This window comes from Pezoporus wallicus, unplaced genomic scaffold (genome assembly GCF_028554395.1).
Source record: "Pezoporus wallicus isolate ANWC-B61680 ecotype Strahan unplaced genomic scaffold, APGP_CSIRO_Pwel_v1 contig_4131, whole genome shotgun sequence".
NCBI lineage: Eukaryota > Metazoa > Chordata > Aves > Psittaciformes > Psittacidae > Pezoporus > Pezoporus wallicus.
The window spans coordinates 5,301,740-5,324,293 of record NW_026641950.1 but is presented as its reverse complement, the minus strand read 5'-3'; the positions used below and the strand labels follow the sequence as shown (position 1 = coordinate 5,324,293).

The 22,554-nt window shown below is 37.5% G+C and overlaps 1 protein-coding gene across 1 annotated transcript in view; it reads right to left on the bottom strand.

The window, feature by feature from the left end:
• Positions 1-2,880: 2,880 nt before the first annotated feature.
• The window catches only part of KCNB2 (potassium voltage-gated channel subfamily B member 2), a 189,774-nt gene continuing 170,100 nt past the window's right edge, over positions 2,881-22,554 (bottom strand). The window contains exon 3 of the mRNA XM_057426203.1: positions 2,881-5,991. Coding sequence (XP_057282186.1) covers positions 3,829-5,991 — 2,163 coding nt within the window. The 3' untranslated portion in view covers positions 2,881-3,828. The remainder of the gene's footprint in view (positions 5,992-22,554) is intronic.

The window sequence follows — 22,554 nt, the reverse complement described above, 5'->3', positions numbered from 1 at the left end:
AGTTAGTATAAAATATAAAAAATAGATTGATTGCAAAGCTATTTATCTCCCTGAACAATCTTCATTTTCCAGTGATACAAAGAGTCAGACCCCTTTCAGGTGCACAGGGGACTCCCTTCATCCTAGAACTCCTTAAGTTGTTTTGACATTCCACAACTGCTGGAGATTGACTCCCAGAATTCAAACCCAACCCTCCCCTTACCATGGTGAATGGGTAAAAAGTCTGAAATGGCTTCAAATTTTTAGAAAACCAGAAAAATATACACAGGTAATTTTGCATCATTTGCTACAGAACAATTCACGATGAAGTGATCCTGGACTGCACTTCTTACACCTGCTGTACTGGGATGAAAGCTAGATCCAGTCCTGCAACTGCTCAAGTAAATGTTTTAATCAGAAATTATACATGAGCTGGGTATTCAGGAGTGGATCCTGTGTATGCAGTCAGGACTGGAAAACCAAATGTCTAAATCTGTGCTTCTGGAAATAATATTCAGTATAGTCAAAAGCATATTATGAAATCATACCAAAAACACTTCTAAAGCTTGATCCTTTTTTCCCCCCAATTTCAAAAAAATACAACATCTGTTAATAAAGGGAATTGCATTTCTTTTGCTTGTGTAATTTCCAAATAAATGTGCTTCTCTGACAACATTTTAAATATGACAGTCAGTAAGGGCCTGGTCTTCTCATTTATATAGTTAAAGCTCCTGTTGATTTTTATCGAGAGAGACTCTTGCCATCCTCATTTATATTTCAGTCAGTCCCTTTTTCCATCCGACTCCCACTGACTTTGGAAAAATTCATCTGCGCAAGTACTGAGGCCTTGAATTTACCACTATTGAAATTTTACCAGTTCTAATAGCACAAAATCATGTTTGCGTAAAGTTTAGTTCAGGAGAGCTTAAGGAATCAAATCTCTGCTCCTGAAATACATTCCCTATGGTTGGACTCCTCCGCTTCCACCAAGTGGCACAGATCTGAGGGGTTTTTCCAAAGTGTAAGGGTCACCTTGGACAAAAAGCATAAAGAAGAACATGATACAGACCTCAGTCTTGCCAGAACAGCATCATTTTCTTGAATGGGATTTATCTGTGGATCCAGAGTATGGGATCGGTCTCATTTGGACTTAATTTGATCTTCATTAGTTCACTAGGATATAAAGGCAGATCGAACAGGCCCATGTGATTTCATAAAACTGCACATAGAAAATACAGACCAACACTTTAGGCATATAAAAATTGACTGGCATTTAGTTTTAGTCACGGAAAATATCTAGTAACTAAAAAATAAAAAAAAAATACAGATTAATGACTACAAAATAGTCAAGAGCTAAGTTTTGGAACAGTTGAGATACAACATGATTGAAAAATGTTAAGCAGAATGCCATATAAATAGGTAAAACTGAATGCAGCAACAAGTTGCAATGAATTTCAACTAATGACAAAAAAAAAAAAAGTCACTTTTATTTTGAGAATTAATGACCAGACATTGTTTGGATAAAAACGTTTTTCAAATGACTGAAGAGATGCTTCAGCATTGTCTTGTTACGGAAATCAGAAAACTTATGGAAATGCAGAAAACTTTATGGTTTGGTTTTTTTTTTTAACCAAAGGATTGTGCTGTTCTCATTGACTGGCCCAGCCACCAGAATCCATAGTTAAAGGCTTTTCAAACTTGCCTTTTCTCCATGGGGCAGGCTTGAGGTCTGTGGCATCAGCCCAGCCATTTCAAGCAGAGGGCAATGTTGCAACAAAAATGCTTGCTCTTTCACATTAAATACATTAAGTGCTTGCTTTTTTACCCATTTAAGTGACAGAAAATAACATACAAGTAAAAATTAACCTAGGTCCCCTATGGGAAGTAAAAGCCTGCTATTACAAACCATGTGTTGGCTGGTCTAAAGTGCTTTTAAGGCTTCCATTCTTGCTGTGTCAGTGTGCAATCCTTGCTGTTACAGTGCTGACCTGGAAGAAGCATTCACTCACTCCCTTTTGTGCATGAGGAAGTGAGAAGGCCGATCTCTGGCAATAGGCCTGTGGAGCAGTGGGGAGCTGATGCTAGAATTTCTAAACACCTCCTCAGAATTTTAACTGCTGGACCCTCTAGCTGTTAGCTTCAAGGCTGGACTGCTGCTCCTACAAACTGTTGTAAGGGAGAATCCAATTTCAGCAGAAATCAGAGTACAGCAAAACTGTCCCGTATTTTGTTTTAGTGAAACTGAACATTTTGTAGGACATACCTGTGTAGCTGCACACTTTTGATTAGGATTAATGGATTGAATAAATTTTGTATGATTTAGAGAATTAAAGTGATCTATAGGCTTTTTATATTACAGCAGAGGAAGCTATTGGTACTTGATAAAAAAAAATAGTTTTTTTTCAGACAGTGATTAGATGGGTACTTTGTAATGAAGGCTTTGGTTCAGCATCTCTTTTACAAAGCTGGAGAATATCAGAGAAACCAAAGATGCTTTGGCAATGGAACTACTGACATTTCCCTTTATTTAGGGGAAAGCCGATACTCCATTTTGGGACAGACATGGGAGGATGGGTTGAGGCAAAGTTGGTGAGTCAGGTGATGCCGTCTGTCAGTTCAAATGATTGAACTGAAAAACGCAGACAAGCTTCAGGGCATGGAAGACCTGCGGCAAGTGACATGTACTTAAAGCTTGTTTTTTTCAGCTATATGATTTGTGATGATAAAAGGTACTACTTCCCCTTACAAAGCTTGTCTCTTATGTCCTTACACCATAACAGTTTCAACAACGTTGCCATTATTGAAGTATGGCCACTGCATGCCAAGAAAAGGGAAAAAAGAGCTCAAAGGTTGTGTAGAAGAAATCTGTTAAAGGGAAAAAATAGAATGCGTGTAATTTTTTTTTTAAGACCAAGTTAATAGAAATATTCTAAGAGATTGAGAACTTTTGAATATGTCTATATAGCCATTTGGCACTATTTATTGCCACAGAAGTAACTATGTTTCTTATATTTTAAAACGGAACATCTTTTTTCTTAGTTATGAAATGTTGGCAGTTTTCTGTAAAAATATCAAATGCTTTAAGTTCTGGTCATTAAATCTTTGCTTTTCCTCATAGGATCATTAATTAAACTGACAAATGCAACTAAGGTTATGCAAATAAAAAAAGTAATCATGATTTACAGCACAGATAAACTAAAATACTGTAGTCCTTAATTAACAGATACACTCATGAGCTTTTTAACAGAAAGCAAGATACGTGAGATGCTTTAAGTAGAAGTTGCAATTTTGCAACATAAGTCTGTACAAAACCTCCAGGCAGCACGCTGTGAAGGAAGTACCTGTGTCCCAGGAAATTCTTTTTTCCATGAATCCTTGTTAACAGTAGCTTTCCCCCCAACCCCAAACTATTTACAAATATATGCATTTTGCAAGCTCAAAGCACCTTGTTTCACATCTTTATGAGTGCATGCATTGACATTTCATCCTTTCATGTGCAAATTCTAAAATTCATTGAAACCAAAAAACCAAAATAAAGTTAAAAGAGTTCAAAATCTGTCTACAATCATGAGTGAAAGGATCAAAAATGTCATATGTTGCAGAACACTGGCTCCTAACAGAGCTCTCTTTATTGTATTCACTGTTCTTGAGTCATTTTTTTTCCTGTTTTTTTTTCAGTTTGTTACAAAAAGCAGTCCCCATTTTTAAGTAAACAGTATTTAAACTAAACAACTCTTCATGCCATGCAAAAATAACATTTTATGCACTTTTTTGAGGCTTTCCATGTTTTAGTTAATAGGCATTACTAACTTTTTAAAGAAAAGGTATTTTTATTGCTTTTGTAACTAGTCACATGCTAGTTTCGCGTGTGGGACAGTAACCAGTTTCTCCTGGACTTGAATGAATTTCTGGGGCAAATAAATGGTTTTCCATTTTGTGACCTTCTTGGTTACTGTCTTGCTTTACCTCACCCACAGCATGGTAAATGTCTTGAGTACAGTTGTGGCTCATGCTTTTGGGTGAAGAGCTGACCTGTGGCTCCTCTGCTAAATGGTTACCATCACTCTGCTTATCACCACAGCAATTTGTCTTGATATCCTGTTGTTTTTCATGTTCTATACCATGTAACTCCATAAACTCTTCTTCTTCTCCAGTGTCTATTTCAGTGAAGCTTCTCCTCTCTTTTGAAGGGAAAGTGAATATCTTTTTTTTGGGAAAGAGGGGAGATGATTTTTTAGCAGGTCCCTGACAAAGTGCTGATGCGTCAGCACCAAGTAAAGGTTGTTCACCTTGGGGTGAATTTTCTTCTAGGAGAATGGTGCTGATGTGCTGAGGGGTGACCTGTGTGAAGTCTGCTCCTGCTGTTACTGGCAGTGGCCTTGCAGTGCTTGGTGGAGTTTGTGGAGCACCACCTCTATTGTCTTTAAAATTAACTTTAAGGGATCTAGATTTTAATGGGTTGCTACCTTTCAGGGAACTTTTGGGGCTTTCCATGGGAGTGTCAAAATGCAAATGGCCATGCAAAACAGTTTGGGACCCACTGCTATCACTGGTAACAGCTCTGTTGATTGGATTATAGTCAAAGGTGACATCGGTTGGAGAAAACATTCTGTCTTTTGTGAATGGTATAAACTGAGAACTCCTTACTCTTTGGTTGTCCTCCAGGTTAACAGAATCAGCTGGAAATCTCATTTGCAAGTGAGAAACAGGAAACAGAGAAAGGGGAGACCTTTCTGTTTCCGTGAAGTCAGTCGCACAACTGGCAAAACTGTCAATACTGGATGTGCTTCTCATGTCCATTACAATGTCTGTAGGTCCAGCTGACAACGGATCTCTCTGACCTCTAACTTCTTCCATTTCTATTTCTTCTTCATACCCAGGTGGCTTTGCTGACTGGTCTTGGTAACCAGCATTAAGATTAGTCTGAGACTGAGATTTGGTAATTTCATTATACAACATCTCCAGTTTTTGGGCACTGAGGTGCTGCGGGCTGGAGGATGCTGCGGTGTTGTTTAATTGCTCGTTGGAGTCCTGCTGACTAACTTCTTGGTATTTGTTCTCGTAAGACTTGTTTGAGCTTGTTTCAGACATTGTCCTTCTGGCCCATTTCCACCTGCTTGGGGACAGGTGATTGTCATCAGGTGTCTCCTTTTGATTGACTGCTTCTCCAGGCTTACCTGAATCTACTGCTACATCTATCATTTCCATACTGCGAGCAAAGGCATCTTTCAGGTTCATGGAGACAATACTGCCATTTCTTTTAGCTCGCTCAAGTGCTTCTCTCCTCTTAATTGCCTTCTCCTGTCTTTTCTGCTCCTTATAAAACTCTGAGAAATTGTTCACGATAATTGGTATGGGCAGGGCTATGACCAGCACTCCAGCAATACAGCAAAGTCCTCCAACTATTTTACCTAATAACGTCTTAGGATAAATGTCACCATATCCTACAGTAGTCATAGTGATTGTTGCCCACCAGAATGATGCAGGGATACTGGTGAATTTTGTAGCATCCTCATCCTTTTCAGCAAAGAATACAAGACTCGAAAATATCATTATTCCCATGGCTAAAAATAATATCAGCAAGCCCAATTCATTGTAACTCCGCCTCAGCGTAAAACCTAAGGACTGAAGGCCTGTTGAATGTCTGGCGAGCTTAAGAATCCTTAGGATCCTCATAATACGAAATATCTGAACCACACGTCTAACGTTTTGGAACTGCAGGACACTTTTATTGGACTCCGTGAGGAAAATGGTGACATAATATGGCAAGATAGCCAGTAAGTCAATGACATTTAACGGGCCTTTGAAGAACTTCCACTTATTTGGTGAGGACAGAAAACGCAAAAGATACTCCATGGTAAACCAAGCAATACACACAGCTTCAACGTGTGCTAGCTGAGGGTTGTCATTTGGCTGCCCAAATTCATCTATTTCTTGAAGCTCTGGCAGCGTGTTAAGAGACAAAGCAATAGTGGACAGTACGATGAACAGAATGGACACAATGGCCAAAATCTGTAAAACAAAATAAACAATATTTTGGTTAGACTGATACAAGTGTATTTGTCATTGCTTGCTTAAATCCTTTCAAATGTGCATGTGTCAAATAAACACACAATGGTGGAAGCTGCTTTGGCTGCTGCATTCATTCTTTTGTTTCAATGTTTTGATTTTTGCACAGAGAAAACATTAGAACCATCTTAGACACAGTGAAAACCTGATTGTTTTACTGTCTGCAGTAAGCCAATTCATTTCAGAAAGAAAGACATAGCTGGTCTTACCATTTTTAAATCACAGTGGGAGGTGACATTTATTATTGCATGTTACCAAGTAAAGGTTATAAAGTTCCTGCTAACGTGTAGAACATTATTAGTTTTCTGCATTATGTGTGATTATGTAAAACTTTACACAGTGCAGAGAAGCGACTGGGAAATAGCAGGTGTAGACTGAATTTAGTACTACATGGTGCACACCTTCTTAGCCATGCTTAGATTTATGAGCCAAAAGTCAAACTTACGAGAAAAACAAGAAGCATTGTTCACAAGACTAGTCCTGCCAAATTATCATGTCTAGGCAAATTTCAGGTGCTCAAGAATTGAAGGTATTGGCCCTGAATTAGGCTGAGTGCAAGGTGTTAAAAAGTAAGGAGTAGTGTGAAGGTAAATCCAGTTTTTCACCATGATTAAAATGTATGAGTTGACAGATGCTTCCTAGAAATAATGTTTCAATTTCTGTCTCAGGAGATAGGTTTTCTGAGATATTTTTTTATTCATTCTGATAAAGCTTAGGCACTTCCATACTTCACAGACTTTCATTTTGTCTGGAATAGCTGGTCATTCTCATTTACAGAACCAATATTATGAGAAAAGAAATGAATCTATCAGAGAACCTAATGGTTTTACTATGAAGTTTAGTTATTTATACTCAAAGGAATATGGTCAGCTTTGAGATAGTGTGCAAAGTGTTACAGTGATACAAAAATTGTTATAACACTTTACTTGGAAAAAAATATATCAGTTTGGTTAGAAGTCCTAAGTAAATCCAGTTTTCTATTAGAAATACTGCAATAAATTATTTTCCATTTTAAAACTCAGTTTAAGCTCATTTATCAAAGCATTTGAACTCATTTGTCAGAAGTGATTCTGTTAAATCCATTTGGTGACATTTGGTGTACTCCAGTGACACACTAAGTCTGACAAAATTGCTGTAATATTCAATAAGAGTGAATGCATCTAAGCAGAATGCAGGTTTGATGAGTAGTACATGGGGAGAGATCAGTCGCAGTGGCAATAACAGCTCCAGAGATGGAGAGGCACCTCGCTCTAACTTGGAGAAAAATGTCAGTAAGCCTGTTTCAGCTATGGGCTACTAAGCACAAATTCAGCTCTCTAAGCACAAACTGAAATTGCTCACAGTGTGAGAGTCCATATTTGGCATCATCATGTACTTGTGTGCTATCTTTGTCCTCTTTCAGCTAATAATAGTACAGAATAGGTAGCACCTTTCATATTTGAAGTATTCCAAAGAGATTTCTATCTCTCCCTACCAGCACTCCTTCTGTCATTTTTTTGTTTTCCTTATTGGAGGAATAAGATCTATTAATTTCTCCTGCCGAGTGAGTTGTGGACTACTTGTCTTCATCCTTCATACAGCCCATTCAGAAGACATACCCTGATTAATCTATCCTGTTTAAGAGGGCTATGCATCCCTTTAAAACTTCTGCTAATCACAGCAGTAGAAGCAGCCAATCTTAGTAAAGAAAGAAGGTGATAATGCTGCATGTCCACTCAGGGGTGATTAATGAAATTTGTGATGTCCTGTAGCTAGGACAGAGGCAGCCAAAAGGCAAATCTATCACAGAGCAGTAACTGCCTTTCAAACTGTGCAAGTTGCCTGATTCAGACTTCACTGATTGAAGCTTAAGTAAGGTATACTAGGTTCTTCGCTTCACTGAAATCACTATGAAATAACTAATGCATGCTTGAGTTCTCTAAAATAGTCAATAACTTAATTATACTTTCAGAATTCAAAGAACAAATAAACATGGCACAGGTCTGAATTGTTGAGCTTGCAATTCCTGTCAGACTGATGCCTTCCTCATTGGAGATGGCATCAGAATGTAAATAACAGCACTGGAAAAATCTGTATAATACAAGGACCCAGTTACTTGACATGCATTGTTCTTAGAAAAGAAAGTCATGAGAACTTATTTGCCCAACTGCAGTCAAACTGGTTTTAATTAGGAAATACTGGCATTTCAGTATGTCGTAGGGAATTTATTTTATGCCTAAATGTTCACCAGCATACAAAAGATCATAGTAAAGAGGTGATTCAATGTATAGCACCCCTTCTTACACTGTGTGACAAGGCTGAAATTCCGTGCATTTTATAGCTCTTGAACAGAAAACTTTCTTGCCATCCAGAGTGTTTTACTGACAACAACCATCTATCTGTTTCTTCCAGCCATTCATTCATATGGTGGTAATGTGCAAGTCTCAACTCTGCCAGCTATTTTAATAAAACATACTATATAGCAGGCTTGGATTTTTTAGTGTTTTAGGCGTGTCATCTGTAAGCATGAGTCTGTTCTTGGTGAAAAGAAAATTTCCAGTGAAGCAAAGTATTTTGGTTTCTTCTAAGAATCTCCAGCTTTTATTTGTCTGGGACTTTGTTGCCTAACTAAGGTTCTGCATCGTCCCACACATGGTATGTTTTAATTATTGCAATTGATTAGAAGTTACAACTCATTAGGCAAAAAAAAAAAAAGGCAGAGGATCAGTAGGAAGAACAATAGAAACCATGAGAAAAAGAAGTAAAAAAAGGCACTCCCTATTCAGAGTCTACATAAAGAACACTGTAGATAGTACTGCCCTGGTAAATCCTCATAGAAAAGACATGTCTTATATTAACAGAAGCATTGAGTTTATAAGAAAGGCCTGTAGCAATCTGCTAAACTAGCTATACTGATACAGAAGAGCAAAAAACCCACAGCTGACTGACTAATTCCCAACAAAACTTCCTGTGTTAGGTGCATGTTTCTGGAACTGTATTCTAGACTGAAATGCCTGGAAAATTTTACGTACTTCAGGTAATCAATCTCTAACCACAGTTTGTCTACGTCACTCTTGATATACTATTTTAAATCTGCATTGCAGAATATAAGCAATACTCTGCTTAAATAACAAGATTCTGGCAGCTTATGTCATTTAGCTGTATTTCTACAAAACCACACAAAAATCCAACTCTTATTAACTTTTAAAATATGTCCTTATAAAATGCAAATTGTTTCTGAAAAAAAATTATATACTTAAATGCCTTTTTTATGGGCTGGATACGAGACATTTGAATCTGCTACTGATGTAATGAATAGTAACATACTCCTTGAGGTAAGAAGCTATCTTAACAGGCTGCTCCAGATACGGTTGTTTCTGATCTTTGAGAGGGCAAGGAAAGTTACTGGTTTCCCAGTATTAAATTGCCACTAAAACCTGGCTTTTTTCCTGTGCACCCATTTCAGTGCTCATTATTGTTAGCATTGTGAAGACTTCTGCATAGAACACGCATACAACTGAGGCAGAAAATAAAGGTGTAAGGAATAGGCTTCAAATTGCTCCTTGCAGTTCTACAATAACTGATATTGTGAAAAGGCTTCTGACATAACTGATTGTTATTGTTATATAAAGCAGAGAAAAAGTATACATTAGGTTCCCACTAAAGTTTAGCTGCTCAGGGAAGGTTCAGTTGAGCCACATCTAACTGCCAGTGCACTATATTTGATTAATGTTGTTTTCAATCTGTAATCAGATAAAACTGTAATAGGAATGTTGTTTTCTTATTTCTTTTCTCCAGGCTTGGATCTAGGGTAGGATCTAGATCATTTAAATAACAAACAGCAATATAGTCCCGTTACTTTTCAAATCTCTAGCCTCCATAAGCACTAAAATTTATCCGACTGTTAACTATGCTTCTCTTTCTGCATAGAAAAGTATGCTATCTTCAAATGAAGTGCTCTGGCAGTAACTTTATCTCTGGCTTTAAAAAAAAGAGTAATCTTTCAGCTTTTGAAAGACTTCTGATAACGGTTTCTGGAGAACTATCAACTTTCTTGAGCACTTAGCTGTATATAGCTGTATATTCTCAGAAGCATCTGCTCTTGGGAAAGAGGTGTCTAGGTCTAGATTTGGGCAGATAGATAGCTGGAGGTTGCCTAGGTTCTTCAGAAACACCTGAGAGCTCTCAAGTGCTGTAGCCAGCAGACCATGCTTTATCTTGCCTAAAGGTGTCCTTAGCTTGTAGCACAGAGCTTCCAGCTTGGGCCCAGACCATCCATCAACTCACAGTCACAATGGCAGAAGTAGAAGGTCAGATCATGGAGGTTTTCATTCCTCTGAGCCTGTGAAAATGTGATACATTTGTAGGCTTGGTGGGAAGTTTATGGAAATTGGTTTAAATCAGCAGCATCCTTTACTGTCATCAGTCTTCAGACTGTGATATTGAGTTTGCAATTGAATGGAAAAAAAGTTTTGCTCATTAGGAGCACTGTCTTGTACATCTGCCTAAATCTCTGTGTCCTGTTCTTCACACCTGGAACTATCCAAACAAGATGCTCATTGGAGCAACAAAGATAACACTACAAATTGAGCTGCCTTCCAGCTATAAGCATTATCACATGAGGAATTTGATCAGTCAGGACATTAGACTGTAGATATTTAGGGGAAGGGGCCAGTATACTCTCCTCCAACAATGCAAAGGAGAAACACATTTTTACATTTGTACAATCAGGGTAAGTGCAAGGATATTTTACCAGCTGATAATAGCATTTATCAGTACAGAACTATTGCACTGCCTTCAGCAGTTCCCACTACTTTTCCTTGCTGGGCACTTCAGAACAAGATCATGAGACAGCATCTCTGTTCCTTGTCTCTTCACTGTCTCCCTTCACTGTGTTCCTGGGACTTCCCAATTACAAGCATCACCTCTTACTTCTGGCCCACCATTCTACATTGTGCTGCTCTGCAGAGAGGACTGTATTCAGCTCACACCTGCCTGCTGGGAGTTCTGCACTCAGAGTGTGTACCGGTGTGTCACAGTTCTTAGAAGCCTGTTACTTTGAATCTGAGGTTTCAACAGGCCACACTGAAAAAGTTCAATAAAAGGTAAGACGGTTTGCTACTGATCAATAGAGTATGGCCCTTACTGGCTACTGCTATTTATAACATAAGGTCCTCCTTGATCAGGAGACATAAAAAGGAGACAAACAGGGACAAACCCTACTTGGATTTAGACCAAACTGGGATGCGATGGAGTTATGGAAAGCCAATTCTAGCCAATCTTAATAGTTCTTCAACACTGAAAAATTATGTAAGAATAGGTGTATTGTATAAGTTTGCAAATGCTCCTTGTCTTAAGTCATGGAAAAAAATCCTTGCCAGTTACTAAAATTAGACCTTGGTAGCAATTTAAAATTATCCTAAAACTATTACTGAGAAATAAATAAGACATCAGCCTCCTGTTGGGTCAGGTACTCTGACCTCAGCCTCTGACCCAGGACAGTCATTTTTAGAGCTAGGCAGTATTTACAAGACTGAAGACAGAATTTCATGATATAGTAAGAAAGAAGTTTAAGTCATTCTGTCATAAGGTCTCAAAACAGGCATCTTTTGTAGTTGGCTTGCAGGGCCTGGAAACCATATTACAAGTGGAAAATTGCCACTGCTTATGCACAACTACCCTTTCAGAGTACACCTTTCACGTCTTTTTACCTCTCTAGAATACCTGCCGATTGCAGACTCCTGGCACAGGTCTAACAACTCCACACAGAACACAGTGTTTAATTTTGGAAAAATAAGATGGAGGAGAGGGGAATAGTTTAACAGAATAACATAAATTTAGTTCAGCTTACAGATCTGTCACAGTTGCCCTTTCAGGAACACATCTGATAATGGCTCTGACAGCATTTGAGATCACGGAACTGCTTCTCCCTTCTACTCCTGATCTCCCTCCTTGATGACATTATTTAGAATTCTGACCTTTCATTTCCACTTTTTCCTAGATCATTATTATTAATACTTTAAGGACTTAATTTGAATATTCCTCATTGATCTTTCAGGAATATTCATTAAGCCTGACATTAATCTCCATATATGAAGGTTAAGCTCTTAGAGTTGTACTTATCTGGTGCCAAAGTGATACACATTCTTTTCTATTTGTTTCTTTGCACTGGGATGACTCTCACCTTAAAAGCTTAGTCTAGAAATGCTCATTTAGTAGGTTTTCACTAAAGATTTCACCGCTAGTGTCCATAGACACTCCCTATCATATCTTGAGATATGAAAAATGTCTACTAGGTCATCAGTAGATGAGTAGCCACTGTGCTGTCTTCAGTTCAGCTTGACAGACCCAAGGTCCTATTAAGCTAGTGAATTCAAATACTTCTAGATGTTTATTCCTGGTTCCATGAAGTTCAGTGGTGATTCTACCTAAGATGTCATTTCTTAAGTGGCATAAGTCCAGGGATGTGCTGTCCTATGAAGATCACCCGGACTGGGAGCCAACACTTGTAGTAGTGAAGCTGAAGGCAGGTAGTCAAAAGGATTGCCTTTGGTTCTGTAATGTATCAACCTTCAGGTCTGTGCCTGAGGGGGCTCAAGGGAGGTAGTAGTTTGACACATATCAATATCAGTATGCATGGGAAACCATGATGGTAAGTCTAGTGGGATGGGTAATAACACGTAGCTAAATAGATTTTACCACTAAGTTATTCAAACTTCTTCAAACATAGCTGTAACTGAGCAAGGTATTTGAAACTGGATCTGGTAGGTTTCCCTGACTGGAGTAACTACTCCTGTCTTGGCACATGCTTCATTTTGGAAGTTCATAAAGCCTTCCTGTGTAGCTGATATCCTTCCTGCTTGAGAGCCCTGTATGAACTTCATTTATTTCACAAAGCCTTCCCATGTCTATCCCTCTTCCACTTTGTGCTGGCCATCCCATTCCATAGACTTAAAATTTGCCATAGAAGACACAGGCTTCCAGAGAGTGTAAATCTGCTTGGGAGAGGATCCTATATTCTTTAAGAGCAGCCTGGTTTAAATTAACAGCAATAAAATACATTGTTCCTGCATTCTGTTACAGATAAATTACTCATTTTTGTATTTATGCTATTAGGGTATCAGCAATAGAATACTTCCCTCCTGCACTCTGTGGTGGGTAAACTGCATTTACTTAATGGTTTGTTTATTACTTTAGGGAGGGATGACCTCGGGGTTTGCACCACCTAGAATCTCAGCATCAGGATTTAGTAATATGTGGATTTGAACATTTAATTATGGCTTAATGTGGAGGTGGCTTGGTATATAGGGCAATCTTCCAGTGGATAATATTGGAAAATGAGAACCCTGGGAATGTGGACTGATTCTCTATGAATCTGAGCACAGAGGCCATTAAGGTGTATTAGAACACATAGTACATTAGTGACACATAGTAGCTACGTAGTAGAAAATGAGGTACAGCATTGCTCAAATATGCAGGATGCATTTTCTTAATATTGTGACAAAAGCAGCGACAGAGATGTTGGAGACCAAAGAAATTACACTAGGCACAAGTAATAGACAATGACTGCAACTGTGAGTATTAGCTGGATCTTCAGCACAGCCCTGAAGAAACATGCTGTCATTAGTTATGTGCTGAGGATAATACTGGGGTAATCTGTTAGAATGGCAAAGATGGGAGACCTTAAGTAGTCACAGATGAAGGCAGTCTTCATAGGTAGGAAGAGGCATATGTATTCAGCATCAGTGGAGACAACCCTGAATACTGTTTATTTAACACAAAGCTAATAAGCATTAATTTGGTCTTGTTAGCAGATTAAAATCCATATAAAGTCAGTTCTAATATTTTTTTGTTGTTGTTGAACAACAAAAGGCTATCTCAGCTGGAGACATGAAATGAATTATTTATTGATAAATAGCTCACTGCCTGCTAGGATTTAATGTAAATGAAATAGCAGATCCAGAGTCAGGGTAAGTGAATTGCTTCTTTTTTTTTTTTTTTCACTAGAATTAGATAGGCCCATGAATTTGTCTGTCATATTATTGACAGAAGTGGAGGTAGTACCTGCTTGAAATTACAGTGTAATTAGTCAATTAAATAATTTAATGTAATGTATGTTACAGTGAAAAAAATAAAGTATATCTAGCTAAAGCTTTCTTTGCCATATAAGAATGGGAGAGATTTAACTCCCCATTAGAGAGAGACACACAAAAAATTAACTTCAAGAGTCATGTTAAAGGCTTTATGTATAAAATAGTTTTGTGTCTGCAGAGTTTTTTTGGCCTCCATAAATGTTATTTTTAGAAGAAACAATTTGCCTGTGTGTGTAAGAAAAGTCAGCTAAATTAATCAAAAATGAATGAGATGTCTTTATTAAAGTCCCTTTGTGTCCCCATTCAGGAGTTTTTTAAACCTTTTGATGATAGCAGCTGGCATGTTTCTTATGTTTAGATTGTGTTTTGCATTAGCTGTCTAATTTTCAGGTAATGACAGCTGATTATGATTACTTAAATATATTTGCAAGATCTTCAAAACTTCCATGTCAGTTATGACAAAGACCTTGCAGTTTCCAACTCTTCTGCACAGGAGTCCATTTGCAAGATCTGTGCTTCACTCCTTTCATGCACAAAGCATTGGCTTAATTACCAGGAATTTCGTTTTAAAAAGCCAAACAAACAAAACACACACACACACCTTCCCCAAACACAGAAAGGTTATCTCCAGCCAGTAGAGAGGTGGGAGGACCCAGCGGCCCTGCGCGGCCCAGGAGCTGTCCCCACCCCGGTGCTGAACTCAGGCCCCGGCAAAGCGGGTGCCGCCGTGTGCTGTGGTGGTGCGCCCGAATTCACTGCAGAACCCCGTTATCCTACCGCCTTAAACACATGCATGCATGGAAAGCATACCATTTATAAAGATAGTACTGGCAAAATAAAGATAATGCTGGCACAATATTTGTTTCTCAGACAAATTACTATTGAAGAAGTCTGGAATCTCACCATAGGTGAGAGATTTATTTTTGCTGCTTGTCGTGACATAAGTAAATAAGAACACATAGCAAATCATGGTGGGGCTAAGCAAGAGGAAGTAATGAAAAATCAAACCCCAATTGTTTAGCTCTGAGAAGTTGTAGTATAGGCTGTTGAATGGATGTAAGGGGCAAATCAACACACACCTGATGTACAGATTTATTCTGATGCTACTAATTTTGATACTAACATTCAGCTTAAACCTGAAAGCTGGATGTAACTGCATTCAGAAAGGAATGCTGTGGAAATTAGAAGTTAAATTTCTTGGTTCTCACTGTATGTATTTTCCATTTACTTTTAATGGAATTTGCTTACAGCTGGAACCTTAAGATTATTTACCAGGGCTGTACACTTGAGTATAATTTGCTGACAAAAATACTATGATTTTTGTTTAAAATATTCTAATTTTATCATCCCTTTGCCATTGACTGATACTTTCTTTAAGTGGTATAATACAGTGAGTAAGGATGGCCTCCCACCTGAAGACTGCTGTTATCTATCACAGAGATTTGCTACTCAGCCTTATTTGAAATTATGACAGGCACAAATTCCAGACATAATCTTTACTCACACTTTTAAAATAACTTTTCTCTCTTGGCTTCATGTCAATTTCTATCTATACTTCAGAACTGCAGCTCTATATAAAACATCTACATTCATCTATAGGTTTATATAAAGCTTACGCCAATATTTCTCACACTTGCAGAATCAGAGAAATTGTTAGGGAAAAGAATCCAGTCTGTTGTTTCCTCTTTTGCAATACAGTCATGTGTAGTTGTAGGCCTGCATATCTTAACTGTCATCTTTTTTACTAACTGTAAGGTGATTTTCCTTTCTTTTTCCCTTTCCCTCTTAGCCAATTTAGACTTCCACTGGAAATACATGAAGTGTGATAATTTTCCTCACTACCACACAGATTTGCATTTGTGACATTTAGAATATTAATTATGGCTTCAACAGAAATATATGAACCTTTCATATCATATCGTGTTTTAGGATGCATTCAAATTCTAGCAGAAATTGATTTATTAGTTAGAGTCATTTCATTCTTCAAAGACTCTGCCCATGACCGTGGGGACTATGGACCTAACATAAATTTAAAAAAAGTAATTTAAACAGAAGAATTAGAAAAGGAGAGATCAATCTGAGAACATAGATCTGTTTATCAGCCTTTAGTTTTTTGCATTTCCTGGAAGAATTTAATTTCTCCCATTGGGAGAAATTGCCATCAATACATTTTCCATTCACAATTTAAAGGACTTAATTGTCTGTGGGATGTTCAGCTCCTTGAATTAATAAAGTTTCCTAGAAATAAATCTAAAAAAGCACATTGATTTAACTTATAGTCAAATGACATAGAATATTTTTATTTTATGTCTTTCTTGTTAGAAATCATTAAACAATATTCAGTTGCACATGGTTAATATTTTCTCTTTTCAGTATGTTTTATTAAGATTTTTAATATGCTTGAATTTCTTTTACAGTAAGTTTAATTATTCTAACTACACAACTGTACACTGCAATCCTACCAAAACATACTGCAAGCACAGTCAGTAAATAATACGATGATCACATGATAATCCATTCATAAGTCTCTATAAAAGAAGGGATTGCTTAATTGTTGAATCTCCTAGTGCTATTTTAGATTTTTTTCTGTCCATGGTTCACTACATATTGCTTTTTATTAACTTTTAAATTGTAGAATCTCTTTTCTGAAATAAACCCCCAAAAGTTAGTGTTACAGAAAGCTAATTGTAGGGGATGAAAAAAATGTGCAGCAGTTTAAATAAGATTTTAGTCAATAAAGAAATAACATCGGTTTGGTTAGATGCAGATGTGTTAAACAAATTTCTCACCAGTTGCGGTACCATGAAGACATGTTACTAAGAAGCAAATCTGACAACTTGAGAAACCAGAAGAGAATAAATTAAATACTTAGTAAAGCCAAAGTATTCTGTAAATGTAAAGGTAGCATTGATAAGGTATGTATACGCTGCATACTGAGGTGGAGTACTAGTTGTAAATAACCATCAGGGACATAAGAGGACCTGTTGGAGTTAGTCCAGAGGAGGGCCATGAAGATACTCAGAGGGCTGGAGCACCTCTGCTATGAAAACAGGCTGAGGGAGTTGGGCTTGTTCAGCCTGGAGAAGAGAAGGCTCTGGGGACACCTGAGACCATCCCAGTACCTAAAGAACGGCTACAAGAAATCTGGTGAGGGGCTGTTTACAAGGGCATATAGTGATAGACCAAGGGGTAATGGCTTTAAACTGAAAGAGGGCAGATTTACGATGTTAGGAAGAGATTCTTTACTGTGAGGGTGTTGACACACTGGAAGAGGCTGCCCAGAGAAGTTGTGGATGCCTCATCCTGGTAGCAGAATCTAATTTGGGGCTGTAATTCAGATTTAGCTTTTAGTGTAAATAAATTGGGAAGTTTTGAATAGGGAGTGTCTGCTTTCTTGGGAACTGTGGATTGCCCAGAAGAAGGGCTGAATATTCACTACATAAAAAGCTGGTTTTGTCTAGTCACATATAAATGTCCATTAGGCTTCAAACTGTCATGGTCTACCTCTGTCACAGGGCCTGGTTTTGTTTTTAGGATATCAAAGGGAAATTCTCTGGAAATTAACCAGAGTGCACAAGTGGAGTTTGAATATTTTGGTAAGCTTTTGTGGGGATGTGCTGATCACCAAGGGAAGAAGGATGTCTATCCTTCAAAAGCAGGTTTTGTATCTCAGCAGTGAGATGAGAAAGGAAAGGAGGGAAGTCTGTGTGGTGTTCCACAAAAGATGTTTTGATATTTTTCCTATTTCGTATTTTAACCAGTAGATGTCTCTGTTTTATCATGCAGTTGTTGACAAGGACACACCATTCCTGTTGTCAGAAGACGTATTTATTAAAAACCCCATTTGTTTCCCATGTGAATATAAAAATGCTGACTTCATGATCTTGGCATTCCCTGCTGATTTCTGGCCAACCTAAGCCCTAGAAACCTTTAGTAAGAGCTCTGGCTGCTAAGCAACTTTGAGGACCACCTTTATGGAAATGTCCTATAGGATTTTAAGAGGCAAAAGAAGAGTTGGTGAGATTCTATGGACATTTATGTGAAAATGTAATAAATTTAGTGCAGCTTTCTTTATCACATGGGAAGGTTCTCAGAAGCAGCTTACAGTCCTGTATGGAGTATTTGATTTTTATACACTGCCTCAGGAAATTCCAGGTTTTGATAGATGAATTATTTTCTCTGCTTTGTGAATGTGTAAAATATTATTTATGTATCTATAACTAATCTAATAATCTACATCTATATGTATAGATGTATAAATTGCATCTAATAATGTAGATTATGTGAATCATTCGCCTAAATAAAAATCCCAATATGATGCAATTCTGTTCAGACATTTGTATTTTCCTCATAATTTGATAAACATACAAGATATATGTAGTTATTCTAACGTCCTTACAGAAGAGATCAGAAGTTTTAAAATTACATTAAATTTCTATTATTTTAAATACATATAAAATGAAGATATAAAATTTCAGAAATTTTAAGTTCTTGAATTTTAGTAATTGTCTAAAAACATGAACTACTGGTTTGTGGATTGTTGCTGTTTGAGAGCAGCATGATTTGGTAGAAATCCCTACAGAAACTGCTGGGATTTGTGGTTGCCTCATAGTAATTAAATTGCATAAGCATATAATCTTAAAGAAGAAAAATGTTGCTTACTTTAGATGATAGCTGTACCCACATGAACCAAAGAAGTATGCTGGGGCTTTTTCTGCCATTGAGACCCAAGTCAATGCTGGAAACAGAACTTCTCCAGCTGGAGGGAGCACTGCATCAAGGACAAATATATATTACAGAGCACCTCTGCATGCTCACACTTGCACACACTGTGGCTGTTTCTCCTACTGTTGAGTGGAGCCATAGGTGAGCTACTTTTTAGTCCATATTTATGCTCCAAATGCACTGTGATAGAGGTGTGGGCAGCCAGTCTCTAAGAGCCATTAGTCCTGTGTCACTGGTTCCACCTCCTCAGAGGGTGGCTATTTCTAGTCTAGTAGTAGAAGGAAGTACCAGGAGGAAGGAAAAGCCTTGAAATGACTTATTAGACAGAACTGTTCCCCAGATGTATGGACAATGAGGACTTGATTTTAGAAGTAGAAATCAGTGTTGAATAGTTGCAACAGAAATACTGAATTTTCTGATGAATCCTCATGAATGTCAAACTAATGACCAGGCCACAGAAACCCTAGAAGTTTCCATGACTGCAGCTATACTGCAGAGTTTCTACAACTCAATCAAGCTTAAGAAATAAACCTGAAAATAAATGTCAGGTATGAAGAGCTATTATGCAGCTATTTGCAGCAAGGATAATAAAATTCCTCTTCAAAGAACCCATGAACATAGAACAAAAACATTATACTCTGGCTATATTTCAGGAGCAACTTTTGTATCTGACAATTTCATAATATATATATCTTTTTCTTTTAACTGCCAGCATCTGGCAATTTACAGTAAAGACCTGGGATGGAGGTTTTGGGGTGTGTCCACCTGCTTCTGTCTACACACTGATTACATCTACTTCTGCTTCCTGAAAGCCACATTAAAAAACACCACCACCACCAGAAACCCAAAAATTTGCTGTAAGGGCAATGTGATTATTTTGCACAAACTTTATCGTAAGGGATAACACCTCATGAGGAAGTCATGAAGGCCAAAATTTGTGTTATTATTCAGCCAGAAGTGCTAATCAAATAGGTATTTTCAAAAAAATCTCTAATTGTGGAATATATATCACACAACCATGTGACTTTACATAGAATCATGGCAGTACTTAGAGGACAGTATAATTCAGGCAGCAGTCAGTTACACCTGGAATAAACTGAAACCACTGTGTATAAGGAATATATGTAATATCAACCATACATATTGTTATGTATGGTTTCTCTGACATGAAATATACAGCTATGTTCTTGCAAAAATATTATTATTGCTGATCTTGCAGATCATAAGTGCTTCTGATTTATTGAGCCCTTCATGCCCAAGTATTTTTCTGTAAATAATCTAATGAGAAACACATTTTTTATGGGAAAATACCTGGTTTATTATAGCATAAGCCAACTGACATTGATGTATTTCACTGCTATTAATAGAAACACGGCAACGGCACCATGGCTGCAGTTTGGGGCTTTTTTGCAACATGATTTATCTTAGTAGCCAATGAAGTGCTTGCTTCTATAATTTTCCCATGCTCCTTTGAAGGATAAGAATTGGGATGGAGGTGATTTGGTGTCTTCAGTACAGTATGTTTGACATTGTGACAAAAAAGTTGATGTTAATCTGAAAGCAAATGTGTCAGTACTGCTTTGTTGTCATACAAGATGCAGAAATATGATATGGAGATTAAGTAGTCAAAGCACAGCAATATTTGAGGTGCTTATAAACTTTGGGATCTTGAGTTGCAAATTGAATTTTCTGGCATCTAAGAGAACACTCCTCATTGTTGAGTTCTCATTTATATTTACCTCTAACAGAATCCATTATTCTTAATGGTAATATTTCAAAAGGAATCTAGTTTAACATGAGACTGAGATTATTCAAAAATATGGGACTATGTTAACTCACAGTGAGTGAAGGAAATATACCATCCACCATCATCGTTGTGGATACATCTATGCTCAAACAATTAGCTCCCCACTTCATTTCTAAATCCTGGTTCACTTCAAGGCTCTTTCCAGAGGCAGGTAATCCCCTCCCACTGAGGTGAAACCAATATTCTTGATAATATACTCCAGGAGAGCAATATGGCAAAACATTGAAGTCTAAAAGCAAGAACAAGAATGTTCAGACCAGATTTGCTCATGACTTCCACCTCTGCACAGGGCCCTTTTGCTGTAGATGCCCCTACTGACACTTCCAGAGTGGGAGGAAGTGTTGAGTCACCTGTCTACATGCTTGAGCTGAGCCAGGACAGACATTCTCTTCACTGTCACAAACATGTTTTCAAATGTACGTATTATAGCTACAATCTGACACCAAATATGATTTATGAGAGAAAGCACTCATATAGCAACTCTGTGGTGTTACTGTGCACATTTAATGCATCTGTTGGGGAAAGCATGCTATATATAACCCAACAAGATAAAAAAGCAGTTTCTATGGATTTCTACCAATGGGAGGCTTGTTTGAGGGCAGCATGATTTGGGTAAGAAATTCTCATAAAGGCATGTGAAATTATAAAAGAGGAATACAGTTTGAAAATCTCTCTCAATGAAAATCAGATCCAAACAGTAAAATGGTGCCAGTAGAGAAAGTAACAGATGCACTTTTACTGTCTGATCCTTCCACTTACAGTTAGTCTTTCAATATGATGAACATCATTGCTAACATGAAAATGCAAATAAAATTGTGTTGAAAGGGTTAAACATCATTGAAGTTAGTCACTAGTTAGGGTCACTAGCTGCACACCAAATCTGGAGGCTGGAATAAAAGAGATTAGGGTTTTTTTCTTTACACAGAAGGAAAACATGTCTCCTTTGAAATACTCTGCTGAAACAGAAAAAGTTGCAGTGCCCTTTCTATTACAAAGCATTGTTATTTTGTTAAAATTCATTTAATTTCTAACTCTGCAGCTGGAAAGAAAAAACAGTATTTATTTGCGAAATCCCAATTGCTTTTGAATTTGACAAACTACTTAAATTATTTGCTTATCACATTTAGTTTAGGAAAGAATTGTATATTTTTCCAGAGGGTGTTACAATTGCTAAAGAGTTTCATCATTTTTCCATTAATATGTAAGACAGTCTTAGTGACAATTACTCAAGCAGATGCATTGTATATAACATCTTGGTACCAGAAGTTGGAATTAGCATATTAACACTTAAGAAATCTAAACGTTGGCCCACTGGTGACAAGAGATTAAACTGCAGCATACTGTGCCTGTTCTGAATGATTTACTATACCTGGTCTCCTACATTTTCTTCAGTGCACAAACCCTTATCCAGATTCACAGAACTCTGTCAGAATATCTTCACTAACTTCATCAGCTAAAGGCCCATGTAAAGCAGGTGTCAAGGATCAAAATCCTACCTCAATTTGATATGTCATAAACCACCTCAAAGGAGTGAGCCTTTAGCTGTTCCTTAACTCCCTCTGCACTCTATAGAGTAATTACTATGGGTTTTGTTTGCTTTCTTTTTCTTTAGTTATTTAGATTCACCAAAGCATACAAGATACAGGTAGGTAGAGCCTCTCAAAGCATGTGGAATACTGCGCTGATAATGTCACATAAATTAATATGGCTTTTGCTGTCTGGCAAAATGGAATTGATCAAATAGCTAAAAAAAAAAAAAAAGAACGTATTTGTGTGGCTGTAACATTACCAGCCAAATATATGCTTTTCTGAACAATAATTTATACCTCAAGATATGCTTCAAAGTCTGATCACCACAGTAGTACTAGCTGTAGGAGCCCCACTGCTTAAAACTAATATCTT